The sequence below is a fragment of the Urtica dioica genome, chromosome 4 (assembly GCF_054948205.1).
Source record: "Urtica dioica subsp. dioica isolate 48M chromosome 4, U.dioica_male_clone48M_v1_H2, whole genome shotgun sequence".
Lineage (NCBI taxonomy): Eukaryota > Viridiplantae > Streptophyta > Magnoliopsida > Rosales > Urticaceae > Urtica > Urtica dioica.
Genome location: NC_142759.1, coordinates 9,291,018 through 9,307,804, shown reverse-complemented (window position 1 = coordinate 9,307,804; position 16,787 = coordinate 9,291,018). Strand labels below are relative to the sequence as shown.

At 39.3% G+C, this 16,787-nt stretch overlaps 2 protein-coding genes across 5 annotated transcripts; one reads left to right on the top strand and one right to left on the bottom strand.

Annotated features, from left to right (window-relative positions):
- Window positions 1–200: 200 nt before the first annotated feature.
- Window positions 201–7,368, top strand: LOC149400172 (sucrose synthase). Of its 2 annotated transcripts, none has more exons than XM_089611144.1 (14): window positions 201–422; window positions 3,329–3,438; window positions 3,525–3,651; window positions 3,786–3,937; window positions 4,026–4,218; window positions 4,434–4,769; window positions 4,849–4,944; window positions 5,027–5,200; window positions 5,313–5,429; window positions 5,536–5,702; window positions 5,788–6,012; window positions 6,104–6,667; window positions 6,757–6,895; window positions 7,011–7,368. In XM_089611144.1, exons 2-14 carry the CDS (start codon window positions 3,341–3,343, stop codon window positions 7,038–7,040), a joined length of 2,418 nt encoding a protein of 805 aa, XP_089467270.1. In that variant the 5' UTR covers window positions 201–422; window positions 3,329–3,340; the 3' UTR covers window positions 7,041–7,368. The 2 variants fall into 2 exon arrangements, with proteins under 2 accessions (XP_089467270.1, XP_089467271.1); XM_089611145.1 differs by lacking the exon at window positions 201–422 and adding an exon at window positions 2,391–2,449.
- LOC149400171 (alpha/beta-Hydrolases superfamily protein) lies at window positions 4,204–15,751 on the bottom strand. Of its 3 annotated transcripts, XR_016296400.1 has the most exons (12): window positions 14,766–15,751; window positions 14,136–14,412; window positions 13,820–14,005; window positions 13,442–13,594; window positions 12,553–13,014; window positions 10,189–12,480; window positions 9,601–9,806; window positions 9,354–9,509; window positions 9,001–9,235; window positions 8,528–8,835; window positions 7,762–8,340; window positions 4,204–4,264 (listed from the first exon to the last, which is right to left on the bottom strand). XR_016296400.1 is itself a non-coding variant. In XM_089611142.1 (11 exons), exons 1-11 carry the CDS (start codon window positions 15,494–15,496, stop codon window positions 8,046–8,048), a joined length of 5,301 nt encoding a protein of 1,766 aa, XP_089467268.1. In that variant the 5' UTR covers window positions 15,497–15,751; the 3' UTR covers window positions 7,529–8,045. The 3 variants fall into 3 exon arrangements, 2 of the variants coding, with proteins under 2 accessions (XP_089467268.1, XP_089467269.1); XM_089611142.1 differs by lacking the exon at window positions 4,204–4,264 and having other exon boundaries at window positions 7,529–8,340; XM_089611143.1 differs by lacking the exon at window positions 4,204–4,264 and having other exon boundaries at window positions 7,529–8,340; window positions 14,136–14,374; window positions 14,766–14,838.
- Between the last annotated feature and the right edge of the window lie 1,036 nt (window positions 15,752–16,787).

The window sequence follows — 16,787 nt, the reverse complement described above, 5'->3', positions numbered from 1 at the left end:
CAGGAAGGTGGTGGTTGTACACTAGTGGATAGTGGCCGTAATTATTATTATTACTGTCATCTTTTTTTTTTTTTTTTGGATCTTTATTGTATTATTCTAATAATCATTACTCCAACAAAGCACTACCATCAATTTGCATTAAAAAAAAATTCAATTTCTTCATGTTTTAAGAAGTTGCCATGCACCTTTCTTTTTAGTCGTATAAAAGGGGTCTTTGGGCAAAGCTTTTTCTCATATCCTCATCTCATCCGCATTCTCATTTCTCTCTTTCTCATTCACTCTCTTGCGTTCATTTTTGCTCCATTGATATCTTCTCTCCACTATTCTTTGTTACTATATATACATATACTTCCATCATATATTATATATTAATATTTCTCAAGAATATATAGCATCGGTGTTCAAGTTCTTGGCTCGCTGAGGTAACTATTTCTTTCTTTAATTTTTATTTTATGTACTGTATCTGCAAGTGTTCTTTTTTTTTTCTCTACTGACATTTATATATAATGCTTTAATACTAAAAAAAACGAGTATACAAATTTAACTTAGAAAATGGCGAACACGTTACACTTCATAAAATCCATCTTCTTATTGTAAAAGTACATAATCTACTAGTCTAGTTAGTGATAATCACTGCACAAATGAGGAATAATAAATACGCAAATAGTTTCTAAGCTAAAGAAAACAAAAATATTATGGCAAAGTCCGAATGCAGGACCACATTGGCCTCCGAAGTCCCCAAGGCCAAAGAGTAATTTCCTACCTAATTTTGTTTCGTGCGCCAATGTGGGTCCTGCATTCGGAGAGAGAGAGAGAGAGAGAGAGAGAGAGAGAGAGAGAGAGAGTAATAATTAGAGATTTTGAATAATAAATTGAGTGTTTTTTATTTCCTATAAATTATAATTAACTGATTAATAAGAGAAATCATGGTACATATATTATTTGTCTAATGTTTCTTAAACTTTGACTATAATAAAATTCTCATGTTTGAATTAATCTAGTTGGTGATAAATCTCTTTTATTTCACTTATTTATTTCTTTATAATTTATTATTTTCATCTTCAAATAGATATATATTACTCGGCATTCTACAGCTTTCTTGAGTTCATCTTGCACAAGAAAAGAGCATATTGAGTTTTGAGTTTCAACTTTAACGTAGAAAACCTCTGAAATAAAATTAGGATGAACAGAGGTAAATATTGAGAAACTTACGAAATATTCTAATTTATAATAATACACTGAAATGGGATATTTAAAATGAGCATTTTGATAGAATATTTGATTTGATGTACATAATATAAGGATAGCCCTAGTTTGGGTTTATTTGATAAAAGGTAAAACAATTAAACAAAAATATTCCAATAACAATGTTTTACATGCCGAACGAAAACAAGATATTAAATAAAGAAAAGAAACATAACCTACTATGCACTTTAAATTTATTATTTTGAAAAAATACCTATTAAATTTTAAAAACTATAAAATTGCTATATTGTTTACGTTGTATGTGTGTGGGTGTCTACAATTCATTACGTTAACAATTTATAAGTAAATATTGACGATTCAAAAGTTAAAGCTTAGGATTTTCAAATTTGTGAAATATGTCTTCTAAAAATAAAATGAAATATATAATATTCTTTCAAATTAGTAAATATGTTAATAAATAAGTCTAATTAAAATTGTATATTTTTCAATATTTCCCAATCAAAAGAATATACTCCTATATATAGACATCAACTTCGTAACATACTCCTAGATAGAGACTTGAACTTTGTAAGGTAACCATAATGGTAAGGTCTGGCACTTATACTTTATATTTAAATAATTATTTTCTATTAAAATTATAGCTAAATTATTTAAATAATTAAAGATATAACCCAATATATGCATATGTCTTCATTATATGATATATGTGTCATGTTTTAATTTTGGCTATTTTTTAATTTTTTTTAAATAATTTGTCTAAATTTTTAACGTAGGAGGTTTGAAGGACTGTATGCCTAATTCTCCCTCCTTTAATTAATGATGTGTATTCACCAAAAAAGTCAAGCCTAGATTTAAAGATAAAATAGGGTAAGAAAATCCTTTATAATAGGTGTTAGGTGCAATTATGCATAAGGCCATTACCTAATTATTAGGTAAAATAATCCTTAAATTATCTATTTTGTTTTTTTTTTAAGAAAAGCAAATCAATAATTTTAATAACTTTTTGTACAAAAAAATTAGTGATGAACTAAAATGTTATAACTGAGATAATAATTTAAATTGATTGCGCTGGTAGGCCTTTAGAATATTGTATGCTTTTTGGAATTTTCTTGTCATTGTATTTCTAAAACCCCCGTGGCCTCGTCCTATAAAATGACCCCACAAACTCGCTAAAGAAATCACTTCTCTACGTTCTCTATTCTCCAATTTCTGTCTGTCCCCAGGTTTTTTTTCTCTGTTTTAGGTACGATTGTTTTCCTTTTCTTTCTTTTTCATCATATATTTGTCTATCGTCTTCTTGTTCATGAGTTTTGATTTGAGTTTTCTTCTTGTCGTGTGGTTTCCTTCAATGTAACTTACCATGATCATAATATTCTGGACTCTCTGTCAAACTGTCTTCTTGTCAAGATTTGAAAATAAATAGTAAAAGAAGTCATACTTTTCTGTTGAAAAATCTCTTTGCTTTTGTTGCCATAATTCCATGGCGACATTAACGTGAGGAAAAACCAACACAGAAATGAATTCCAGTTATGTTTCTAGATTTAAATATGTTTTCTTATTACTTGTGTTGGCGTGAGAAAATAGAAAAGATAAAATAAAGTTAATTGATCATCGATTCCATGTTTTTTTTCCTCTTCTAAAAGTATAGCTATTTTTATATCAATAACTTCTTCTTCCTTGGCTTACCAATGGTTCTGCGTCCTCGGGTATCTTCCTTATTTCCATTTTAAATTACCAATAATTTTATTAAAAGAAGAAATGTTTTTAGCTTTATACTGTTTAATCATGACCTATAAAACTTTTTCATCCACGGGACAAGTGTCTTTATTAAATAAAACACGCAAACAAATTTCGTTAATAGTTTAACCACAAGACTCGGCTAATATTAGTTTATTCACTAATGCTAAACATCAGCGCTAACAGCGCCTATCACCACGCTTATGTAGCGTATAATTCTACGCAGTCGTTTATTTCTTGGGACCCACCAATTTATTTTTTACTATCTCCAGATTTCCTTTTTTTATCATAGATTAGTATCTAGCGCACACGTTGTTCTACCTCATCTATTTTTCTTCAATACATAATAATTTATTTACAAAGTATCATTATTTACTGAGAACAGCAAAGGAAAACCATGTCTGAGCAAGATCTGACCAAAGTCCACACCCTCCGTGAGAGACTGGAAGAGGCTCTCTCTGCTCATCCCAATGATATTATTGCTCTTCTTTCAAGGTAAGCAAATATATATATATATATATACCCCTGTGTGTGTGTATGTGAGTGAGTCTGAAATGTGCTGGGTTTGTATGGTATGATAGAATCGAAGCGAAAGGAAAAGGGTTTCTTCAACCCCATCAGCTGATTGCTGACTTTGAAGCAATCCCTGAGGCCAACAGAAAGAAGATTCATGATAGTGTTTTTGGTGAAGCACTTAGATCCACTCAGGTAACACTTTTTATGACCCTCTTTCACTCCATACAAAGCAATTGGAGTCTTTACTTGGTGCACAAGTCACAACATGTTCGAAACCTAAGACCTTGAAAAAAAATATGAGAAAAATGTTTTTTTTTTTTTTGCAGGAAGCCATTTGTCTGCCTCCTTGGCTGGCTCTGGCAGTGCGTCCGAGACCCGGAGTTTGGGAGTACATCCGAGTCAATTTCCAGGCTCTTGTTGTTGAAGAGCTCAAGGTGGCTGAATACTTGCACTGCAAGGAAGAGCTTGTCAATGGAACGTAGGGTTTTCAAACGTACTCTGCTTTGTTGCTTTTTTTCTTTTTCCTCTTTTCCTTTGGTTGATGAACACTCTCTTATCTCTGTCAGCCTGAACGGTAACTTTGTTCTGGAATTGGACTTTGAGCCGTTCAACGACTCGTTCCCTCGCCCGACTCTCTCGAAGTCCATCGGGAACGGCGTGGAGTTCCTGAACCGCCACCTGTCCGCCAAGCTCTTCCGCGACAAGGAGAGCATGAAGCCTCTCCTCGACTTTCTCAAAGTTCATTCCCACAAAGGACAGGTCAGAACCCTCTTCATCCTCTTAACAATGGCTTCAATTCACATCCCTAAAAACAATATCCAGAAAATAAAAAGAAAAATACATAGTTTAAATAGTGTTCGGCGATTACAAAATTAGACCAGTTCTTCCATACTTTTTCATAAAAAAATCTTATTGATTCACGTAAAATTTAAGTAATATGGTGTATTGATTTGGTGGTGTGCGCTTTTGTGTAGACCATGATGTTGAACGATCGGATTCAAAGCCTCAACACGCTCCAATACGTTCTGAGGAAGGCAGAGGACTATCTGGGCACTCTCGCTCTGGATACTCCGTACTCGAAATTCGAGCACAAGTTTCGAGAGATCGGGCTGGAGAGAGGTTGGGGTGACACGGCCGAGCGCGTTCTCGGCATGATTAGCCTTCTCTTGGACCTCCTCGAGGCACCGGACCCTTGCACCCTCGAGACGTTCCTCGGCAGAATCCCAATGGTCTTCAACGTCGTCATTCTCTCTCCTCACGGCTACTTTGCCCAAGACAACGTCTTGGGATACCCCGACACCGGAGGCCAGGTCCGTTTTTCGAAATTCTTCCCTTCCTATGCATAAATGTCGAAGTTCTTTTTTCCGGGTCTGATTGAGCGTATCGCAGATTGTGTACATCTTGGATCAAGTCCGCGCCTTGGAGACCGAGATGCTTCTCAGGATCAAACAACAAGGGCTTGATATCGTCCCTCGTATCCTCATCGTGAGTTCTTCGTTAAGGTCTAGGCTTCCCTTTCGACTATATTCACCGGCTGATTTTGCTTCTTCCACCGTATGATTTGCAGATCACGAGGCTCCTTCCAGATGCAGTGGGGACCACTTGTGGTCAGCGCCTCGAGAAGGTGTACGATACGGAGCATACGCACATTCTCCGTGTTCCGTTCAGGGACGAAAAGGGAATGGTCCGTAAATGGATTTCCAGATTTGAAGTCTGGCCGTACCTGGAGAACTACACCGAGGTATATTACGGCCTTCCTTTTTCGTCATTTGGCCACTAACGGCGTGATATTCTAATTCTCCTCATTGACAGCAAAGCTTGATTTTTGAAATAATGGTTTTTTTTTTGTTTAGGATGTTGCACAAGAACTTGCTAAAGAGTTGCAGGCAAAGCCTGACTTTATCATAGGAAATTACAGTGACGGAAACATTGTTGCCTCTCTCCTTGCCCATAAATTGGGCGTTACTCAGGTTTGTGACATATCTAGTCAAATGCTTAGATTACACCTAGGTACCTGGGTTTTGTTACACTTGTGTTTCTTAGAGGGTTCTTACATGGTTGTGTGTGTTGTGACAGTGTACCATAGCCCATGCCCTCGAGAAGACAAAGTACCCGGATTCAGATATCTACTGGAAGAACCTTGACGAGAAGTACCACTTCTCTTGCCAGTTCACAGCTGATCTTATTGCCATGAACCACACTGATTTCATCATCACCAGTACATTCCAAGAGATTGCTGGAAGGTGATAAATGCTCCTATCTTGGTTCTCTCTCTAGACACAGTTACTAGTCCAAAGCTGACTGTTTTCTTATGATTTTTTTTTACAGCAAGGATACTGTGGGACAGTACGAGAGCCACACCGCTTTCACTCTTCCCGGGCTCTACAGAGTCGTGCACGGGATCAACGTCTTCGACCCGAAGTTCAACATCGTTTCTCCCGGAGCCGACATGAGCGTTTACTTCCCTTACACCGAGAAGGAAAAGAGGCTCACCCACTTCAACAGCGAGATCGAAGAGCTTCTCTACAGCAACGTCGAGAACAAGGAACACTTGTGAGTCATATTCTCACTCCCAAGACTCTTTTTCTTTTTTCCCCTCGTTGAATTCCTCTTCACATTACCTTGTTTTGTTATCGAACCTCAGGTGCGTTCTGAAGGACCGTAACAAGCCGATAATCTTCACGATGGCGCGGCTGGACCGCGTGAAAAACATAACGGGCCTCGTTGAGTGGTACGGGAAGAACGCCAGGCTTCGCGAGCTGGTCAACCTAGTGGTGGTGGCCGGTGACCGGAGGAAGGAGTCCAAGGACAACGAGGAAAAGGCTGAGATGGCGAAGATGCACGACCTCATCAAGACATACAAGCTCAACGGCCAGTTCCGGTGGATATCTTCTCAGATGGACCGCGTCAGGAACGGTGAGCTTTACCGTCACATCTGCGACACCAAAGGGGCTTTTGTTCAGCCGGCGGTCTATGAGGCCTTTGGGCTGACCGTGATCGAGGCCATGACTTGTGGGCTTCCCACTTTTGCCACGTGCAAGGGCGGGCCCGCTGAGATCATCGTCCACGGGAAGTCTGGCTACCAAATCGACCCTTACCATGGCGACCGCGCTGCCGAGCTGCTGGTTGACTTCTTCGAGAAGTCAAAGGCTGATCCCACTCACTGGGAGAAGATTTCTCTCGGAGGATTGAAGCGTATTCACGAGAAGTAAGCGTTGATTATCTCGGTGTTCTTTTTTCTTTTTTTCCCTAGAAATCACGGCTTGTGTTGATCAACTTGGTTTTGTTGGTAAATAGGTATACATGGAAAATTTACTCTGAGAGGCTATTGACTTTGACTGGAGTTTATGGTTTTTGGAAACATGTGTCTAACCTTGATCGCCTGGAGAGCCGCCGTTACATTGAGATGTTCTACGCTCTCAAGTACCGCAAGTTGGTAAGTTTTCTCTGCTCAAAACATAATACACAAAAATTTTAGTCGCGGCAATGTAATAACACGATATACCGTGTGCCTAATGTCTCTTGTAATTTTTTTTTAATGTGATGGTTAGGCTGAATCTGTTCCCCTGGCTGTGGAGTGAGTGAAGGAAGGGTATGAGCGTAAATAAGAGCCAGAAGCAAGTTTGTTATTGGGCTCATATTGAGAGTTTTACAGTTTGATAAATAATTTCTATCCACTGTTTTGGCGATTTGTGATTTTACAGAAGGCTTTGCTTAAGCCTTTTTCCTTGTTTTTCTTTTGAGCTGCTTTTTGTTTTCTTCTTCTTTTTCTCTTTTCAATTCCGGGTTTGCACATGTTTGAACATGGGTGCTTGCTTAATCCCTTCATTTAAACAAATGTCAATTTTCTTTGCCTTTATCTGTATAAAGTATGTTTTCATCTAATACCATCTTGGTTTTCTTTATAAACCTTCTCTTAATGTTTGAAGGTTTTCGGGTAATAAGACCTTCCTCACAAGGAGGTTAGATCGGGTCATGCAAAAGTAAAAGATAAAAAAAAAATAGCTAACCTGAGTTAAGCTCCTGCTGCTACAACGCATTTTAAGAAGAATAAATTAAAGAAGTACTCTTTTAAACAAGAAATAATTACTTTTTAAATTTGATTATGGGATTTGTAACTCTGCCGACTATCAGTATACAATGAACTGTATATACAGGAAGTTTTAAAAACAAACTGCATATACAATATCAACTATACATATCTTCTTCCTAGGCTGCTAGAAAGCAGATATATTCGAAACATACCAAATAAAAAAAAATTAAAAATTAAAAATAAAAAGTAAAGGGAAACTTTGTGAATACCAGGCCTACTTACAAAATTTTCGCGTCATGAGATATTTGAGATATTATAAACCATATGGCATGGCTCTTGCGAGTAGATGCCACAGCTCCAACGCAACTCCAACCATCTTTACAGTCTTCCATAAAGTTGGCATAGCTTATCCCAATATGTACAATAGTCTCCGCTAGTGAGAGAATATAGCTTAAAGCATAACTAGGCAATGACGAACAGTCATACCACTGTATTCTCCAATAACTGCTCTAATCATGCTGTTCAAAAAGTGTATCAATGGTTATCCTTGATTTTATTTATTCAGGCTCTTTCTTTGCATGCCCTGTCTTGGATATAAGAATAATGCCAAGGCTAACGAAAATGCAAAGCCGGTTAGTCCACTGAACGGCTGGATCGGATGAGTCCCTGTAAGCCAAAGGGGAAAGGTAGGCTTGTAGGTCAGAAAGCCGCTCTTATGCGAGATGAAGCTCGAAGCCAATATTCCCGTTCGTATCCCAATGACAACAGAGAGACTTCCTTTTGATCTTTCCCTAATACCAGATAAACTCAATGATAGTAGCCATAGCCCGGGTATTGCATATGGGGACCTGAAATAACGTTATAATATGAAAATTAACACACGAGGAAATGGAAGAGGAAGTCTATGAGCTGCAACAATGATTTCAAATGATCGGAATGAATTGTTTCGTTACAGCTATATTTGCCGAGAAGTTTACATCAAGCCATTTCATACTTTAAAAAATAGTCGGTATTCATTAATAGCAAACCACATACCTCTGTAACAAAGAGAACATAAGGCCTGAAATTATAATTCCTCGATGGTAGCCAAGATCCACGGTAATTTCTTCAGGCAACCAAGATCTGAAAAGCAATTCTTCCACAAGAGCAACACCAGTTGCTGTAACAAGCCCTTGACCAACCAGTACCAGCATTTGACCATGCATTTTGAGCCACGTCGTGAAATCCCTTGAAATGGTAGCATAAGGCCAAGAAAAACTCACACAGCCAAGCAAAGAATTCATAGATTCTATTGATGCTACAAGCACAACACCGCCAACCATACCCATCAAAAAGTTTCGAATCTGCAGAAAGTAAATCTAATTCTATTTAGGCAAAGAAAGTAAAATATTGCCAGTCCAAAGACTGAACCTGCAAGGGTTCCTAATAAATGAGAAGCGCAATGGAGAAGTAATTGCAAACTTCAACTCTAAATGAAATGGCAGGATTTAAAAATGCTTGCTCCGTACCTTTGGTAGTGATTTGAAATCCAGCCCATACTTCTCACCGGGATCTTCATACCCTCGTATTCTTCTACCCCACTGCATAATAAGTATCGTGACAGCAGTGTAAAGGCCAACTATGCATGCAAGCTCTGCGATCCTAAAGGGAGATTTTGCAGTCCAGCTCTGGACAAGCATTGGAAGCAGTGGAACAACAATAGGAGACCATAAAACCAGGACCATACCGGAAAATCCAAGAACTCTACGACAAACACAGAGGAAAATAGTTCAGTAAGAAATTTTGAGTGACAACAAAATGATGTTTTACCATATTCATAAAGTGTGCTAGTCAGAACATCCATCAGATGTTAACAATGTACCTTTGGATCAAGGGGCGTTCAGATATACGAAGAAACGAGATAAGCTTGTCAGTCAAACTCATTGCCCCACGTATACCACCCCACAGCAAAGCAACTTTTCCTATCAGATTCAGAACCCCACCTCTCTGTCCCAGATCTGCCAACATTGCGACCAACCTGTTCAAGGTGATACAAATGCCTCAAGTATAATAATTGACAAGTAAAATGTAACTTCATATATGTCATAGGTATATACGAGTAAATTGACCTTTCTTGATCCACTCCACCATCTTTCTTTGTGGGTACCACTGGACTAGCAACTGACATGGCTTTCTCAGCAAGACTTGCTACAATGTTCTGGTTGGCGTTTTCAGACATTGTATCATCAACTTTGCCAGACACCTTGAGATTATCAGATTTCATTTCTGAAGAATTCGATGAGCTTAAGGGAGCTACATTGTTTTCCTGAAAATCCTGGGTGTTCGGATAAATGAATAGGCAAGGGAAAGAAGGAAGACAAAGAAACAATGGTCAGATTGTAATAGTTTATAGCTTAAATTAATAATTGCGTGGTTCCAATAAGAAACATTATATTGTCCTTAAATGAAGACACGCATACAGACAAGTTTGTACTTATGTGAATTGGAAAAAAAATAGTAATGCAAGAACCAAGATGGACAAGACTAAGTAGCGGTTTTACCCAGGTAAGATTCGAAAGACAAAGATGACAATTCTGGGTCCAAAAAAAAAAACAAAACATGTATTGCAACAAACCATGCATCAAAAATGTAGATGATTTCTTGATGTACAAGCAATTAACATGTGAAATTGGAAATTCAGAATTTTTTACCAATACCTGATTCTGCATGAGGAATGCTGATGCCCCAATGGCAGCAGTAACGGCACCAACCATGACGGTTGCATTATTATTATCATTTAGTTTACTTTTGCCCTCTTTATCGCTGACTGAAGCCTCCAACCTGCCATTCTGCACAGATTGTTGAGGTGCAATTCGACTGCTCTCCACAGCTTCGACATTACAAGAATCATGTTCCACCAAGTTTACCGTTTCATCCACATCTGCATCGTGGACTGTGGCAACATTGAAAAAGTTTCTCAAAGCAGCCAAGCTAGATCCAATGATCACACCAAGTGGTAACATTCTTCTCAAGTATGTAGTCCCTTGAACGGCGTCAGACATGACCCTAATAATACGCTCCCCATTAAGGGTACCTACTTCCTCCAAAATCTCGTCAATGTTTTGGTATGTAACGTCGGAACTTGGAGCACACTTCACATAATTTCCAACAGATACTGACACTGCACTAGAAACTTGTTCCAACTCTCTGGCAAGATTGGGATCAATTGCTTCCAATTCGGCCGAACCTAGCTTGCGACCAACTTCGATACACAGGTTGTCCAATATAATCTTTCTCACAAATTTGATTAATTCCGTTGATGTATTGTCATCAATTTCAACATGTTCTGTATTAAACTGCTCCACAGGGTACAGTTCAGTATCTAATATAGCATAAAGCGGTTCAATGACCTCGTCTCTATGGCCTGCTTTTGCTGGTGAACCCACGTGGTCTTTTTCCTCACCACCAACATCATGTGGAGTTCCATTTAATCCTGACTGTTCTAGAAACTTCCATTGACCTTCTTCCGGAATAAACTCTAGCAATAGTGCAGTTGTTGCATCTGAATCTAATGGATCTGTGGGAATATCCGAGACAAGATTGTTCCGTCGATGGTGATTGTCACTATAGCTGCCATTGGTGTATGAAGTGATGTATGTTGGAATACCATCTACTTTCTTTATTCTGTTTGAATTATTAAGGCAATTTCTAGCAGACAACTCATCATTATTTATCCTTGCTTCCTTTCCTTCATCTGGATCTCTCTCTTGAAGACCTTTTATGTCATTTTTGTGAAGCACGATTGGCCTTTGAGCGGATTGGCTCTCTACGAATCCAATTGGTGTAGTACGTTGTGAATCTTTACCACTTTTATGGCGTTCGAAATGAGAGGATTCAGTTGATCCATCATGATCTACACCCTCTCCCAGTTCGGCTTCTATGTTTTCTTGCCTCTGATCATCCGTTTCATTATCTTCCTCCATGGAAGATCCAGAAGCATTTTTCTCAATATCAGCTCCACTCTCATTGTTAGAACCTTCCTCCAGTTGCGAAATCATGTCTTCTATCACCCCAAAAACGCTGTTGACTGCAACTTGAGTAGAATCATCAAACCCTGTCAAAGCATCCAAGGCCTGAGAAACACTAAAGCTGGGTGGACCAGAGTCTGAACTAGGCTTCAGCTGATCCGGTACATGCTCTGTAGTTTTGTTTTCCTTCTTCTGATTATCTATATCTTCATTTTCAATTGATTGTCCCTCAGAAGAGATTCCTGATGAAGGTGGAGTATTTTCCTCGACTGCAGCAGGTGATGATATATTAACTTGATCAGGCAGCGGCTTCTCATCAGCTTTGGCATTATGATCCTCTTTTATGTCCGATACACTGGTTTTCCCAGCTTGATCATCGTGCTCTTCAAGCTTTGCTTCTTCAGCACTACCTGTCTTTTCTTCTTGACCAACACTGTTTGCCTTAGCTCCAGTTTCTAAGCCTCCGTCATGGTTCTCTGAATTTACAACGCCCTTTCCGTTCACAGAACCATCACTATCGTCACCCTTTTTTGAATCATTAGTTTCTTTTCTAGCAGAACTAGAATTTTCATTTTCTTCACTTATTGACTGAGACTGACCTATATCGGTAGCCTTTTTAGAGCTCTCTGACTGATTTTTTTCAGATTCCATTCCCTCTGGCAGCGTCTGGAAGTCTGGTGAATCATTAGCAGAGTCATCTAATACATTGTCACCCTTTCTTGTCTGATCTGGAGAACTGTTGTCCTGCGACAAACCCTCAGCATTTGATGCTTCTCTGACTGTTTCTTCCATCTTTGACTTCAATCCTGGTGATGCTCCCGATATTCGAGACACGCGTAGCAATTCTTTTAGTTTAAGCCGTGCATCTTGTGACTGCAAAATTCCAGATACTGCAGTAGTAAGTTTCCCGCGAACATCTTCTGGCACGGCTTCTTGCAAAGCTTTCAACAATGTATCTCCTTGATCAACAGCGGCTAAAACCTACACAATTAGATAAGACAAGATAAGAGTCACATTGTGAAGGCTGGTAATAAATTCATCAGCAAGTCTTACCTTTTTCTTCTTTTCTTCTGTTAAAGCGCCAGGCATGGTAACATCGAGCATATTCATTACCAATTTTGCTGTCGGTAGTACTTCACTGCTTTCAGTCTCTACTGAAGTTTCTTCCTCTTCAACCACGTCAGCATTAGAAGAGATAGTTTGCTTTGATGAACCATTTTCCACTTCTTGCGGTCTCTTATATTCATTCTCATACTTTCTTGTTAATTTTCTAGATCTCAAAACCAAATCCGTAGCAGCGCTACTTTCTCCGACCACACCATTTATAGGATTTCTGGTATCTCCTCTGGAAGTACTTGGAGGAGTAACATTTAAAAGCTTTGTGCCTTCGCTACTACTGCTAGATACTTTGCCTTCCACAAAATCTACGCCTTTTGAAGGATTGATTGTAATATCCACATCTTCAAGAAGAGGATGACGACCCTTGAGAAGTCCAAGCTCCACAGCAGTAAGCCACTGAAAGGATGTAAGAAAGACTATCATATTGGTTAAGGCTCTGGATTATCAACTCAATTTTAAAGAGTCAGAGACTTATACTCTGCTGTCATATTAAAACTATCAGATCTTCCAGTTTCATTTTATATTTGTACTGCATGATTACTAAGAGCCACACGTCTTAGAGGAATGTGTTAATTATTCTGTATCTTATTCACTAATTAGCTTTGTGTAACTGTTTCTAAAAATACTCCTGCGCTTTCTTAAGCAACTTCCGAGCCAATCTATGTCATTCAATCTTTTCTTATGGTACTGCTCACACGGTTAAAGTTAAAAAATAAAAATAAAAAAATAAAAAAGCGGGACAGTTTTATTAATCAAACCGAAAAGCCAAAAATACTTCATAAAGATAGGATTATATTTTCGGAATCAAAGAATGCCTCATTACCTCAAGCGTAAGTTGCTGACACCAAGTTGTAGCAGATCTACTACCATAGGTGTCACTGGAAGGCGAACAAGAGCATAAGAGAAGGCTAGTAAACGGATTTTCTGCAATCGAACTGCGTGGGATTGAGAAGAGTGGTGCCGAACCGTCATCATTCTGATAAGTTACAAGTTGGAAAGTAGTCTTTTAGTAATGGTGCTGGACCATCATCATATTTAATTTGTTCTGAAACTGAGTACATTTGTTTCCGCATACGAAACTAACAACTTCAACGCATGTTAGCCAGAATTGGAAATCGAAATATTTTAGATTGCTCAAAAGGCATCGAGCAAAAAATCTCGCTGGTGTAAAGCTGGAGCACAACGTCATCGCAAAATATACCTGTATAAAAAGAACAGGAATCTTCATGTTCCCAACCATATTTCTTGTACTTGATATCGAATAGAAGTTTTCTACATCTTCAAAACCATACGGCACCATGGTGATTGCTTTTTCAAAATCCCGAACAGATTTTGCAGATAAAGCCTTTTCAAGGTCGAACCCTTTATCTCTGCCTCGAAACAGTTCCTACAGGCAGTGTGATGTTACTAGCACCGCAAGGAAAAAAAAAACACGCAAGTAGTATTGGAGATATAATGAGAAATAAATTACAATAACCCTTCTATTTTTAATGTAAAGTTTCCAAGAAGCTACCCACCTTGTTAGATCTCAGAATATCAACTAGCCCATCAGCTAGTTTCCGATCAACAGCCGGATTATGAGCAGTGGACCTCGTGGCCTCCTCTAAGTCAAAAGGGTTGTCTATGCATGTCGCCGCAGTGAGCGGGGTTGCCTCACCAGCTTCTGCCAGGTACTTTGTCAACATGTTCGCACCGTAGCCCCACCCAACTCCCATTAACGTAGTCCATGGCCTTGCCTTATTGATAAACTGTATAGCTGTGCAGATATCATCGCTGTCAGCAGCTGAAAATAACCTACATAATTCATTACAGGTGGTTAAGAAATCCTATAAGATGTCCTTACACAAAGTAAAACTTTCAAATAGCCAGAAAGATCTATCTACCCAATACCTTATTTACAGGATAAAGCAATTAGATTGAGAATCAACCCAATGAGAACTTTCACTCTTGAACAAGATATAGAGGAAATGTCTAGGCGCATCAATAAACCAATTTTCTACTCCATAAATTACAGTCGATGTCCAGACAAACCCATAACAATTATTCTCTCCAGTTCATCCATTATATCATCATCAACTGTTCTTAACCAATCAACCCCGATGCTTCAAACCAACAATAACATGAATCAAAGAGAAAGCACAACATACCGAGGCGTGGTGAGAGGCGAACCAGCGCAGCCCCGGGGGTTCATCACGACCGGAAAGCAACCGCGTCTCAGAGCTTCACAGACAAAGGACCGGATATCGGAATCCATGCTTCCCTGAGCCGACCCAGGCACAATGAGCAGCGTTGTGTCAAGCCCGTGCTCCTCCGCGAGGTCCAAATTGGCCGGCCAGTCCAGTGCGACCACTCCTCCGTCGTCCGTGCCCACGCAGACCCTCTGGTACTCGAGCTTTGTCTCCGAGCCCCGGACTGCGCAGTCAAACCCTGGCCTGGCCAAGACCCTTCCTGTGCTGAGCCTCACGTAGTGCTTGTCCTCCTTCACCAGCCTCTCGTTCACTCCCTCCAGAAGCTCGCGGCCCTCGAACGACACCGACGGACACCGGAGAAGCACGAACCGGTTGAACGGCGTCGGACTGGTGAACAGGATCCACTCCCCGATGTCGCGCCTCTCGGAGGTCCCGAACCGGGACGCGAACACTGAGAGGACGGAGACGAGACCGATCGCCGGCGCGAGGAGCTCCGGCGTTCGGCGGTTAAGATCTCCGGCCGAATCGAGCTCGCATCGGAGCGAGACTCTTCGGCGGCGCCTCGGTCTCCGGCGGCGGAGGAGTCGGAGTTCGCGGGCTCGGAGGCAGTCGGAGGCGCCGGGGAAGAAGAGATTCCAGTTTCGAAGTGATTGGAGATCAGGACTCGCGTAATTGGTGTTGAAGCTCATGTTAGGGTTTTTAATCGGATCTTGGAGTTTCAAAGTTTGCGTATCGAAGTCGTAGTTTTTTAGTTGTGAAAGAAATGGAATAGAGCGCGAAAGCTCTGGAGAGAGAGAGGGAGAGAGAGTGTTCGGTTGAGAATGAAAGAAAAGTGGAGAGAGAGAGAGAGGGGGTACTGAAAGTGGGACCCACGGGATCGTCGGTGGGGACGGAGTAGCTAGAAATTTGGCGGTATGGAAGGGATTTCCCGGGAATCACTGGACTACTCTAGACTATTGAAGATGCGGTGCCAACGGTTCTTATTCTTCCGCAATTTAAATTCGTTTAATTATCAATTTTCCTAAAATTTTCCAACTCTCACGCTTCTTTTTTCCTACAATACTTAACCGACAGGATTATAGAATAATATCCTAATGAACTTGGTATAATAATAATAATTGGATCGTAGAAGGATCGGCTATTTAACTAATAATATAATAATATAAAACTTGGAATTGGAAGGAATTTTTTTTTAATGAAAAAAACATATCTCGTAATTAGTCTATCTCTAATAATGTTATCCAAATTGCTAACGCAGGGTGTACTGCAAAATAATGATAAAATATGACGTATTCAAAATATTACGTAAAATAACATAATTATTTTAGTTTTAGCTACGATTACATAATAACAAAATAACATATCATATTTGTACGATTAAAAAGTGCATTTTTGAGTTGTACAACTTAATTATTTTAGTCGTCGTAAATATAAAACATTTGTACGATTAAAAAGTGTCGTCAAATCCCTCTCGCCGCTTATCAACTGCTCTACTTGTAGCGTCGCCATCGCTTTCCTCTGCTACTCCGAGGAGGTTCTATGCCGAATCAGAATCGTTGTGTCCGTTTCTTAGAGCTTCATCACAGAAGGAAGATAGAGAGAGATATCTGAGACAGAAATCAATTTAGGGCAATTGCTTTTATGGCGTTTTTAATAAGAGGGGGAGATGAGAATATATGCAACTTAATAAGGTTATTTAAAATTCAAAATTAAAATTGCCCAAATTACATTAATCAACACATATAAAAAATTAAGGGGCAATATTGGGAAGCTCAAATTATCTACAAGGCGCCACATCATTGAATTGGCTATTTACCAAAAACTTATCAAATGTTGGCTAGTTAGCAAAAGTCAAAGTTTACGTTGGTTAATTAGCTAATCATATACATATATATATATATATATATATATATATATATATATATAACATTTTCTTCCTCATTGCTTTACTTCCTCTATGCTTTCTCTCTAGGAATGGCA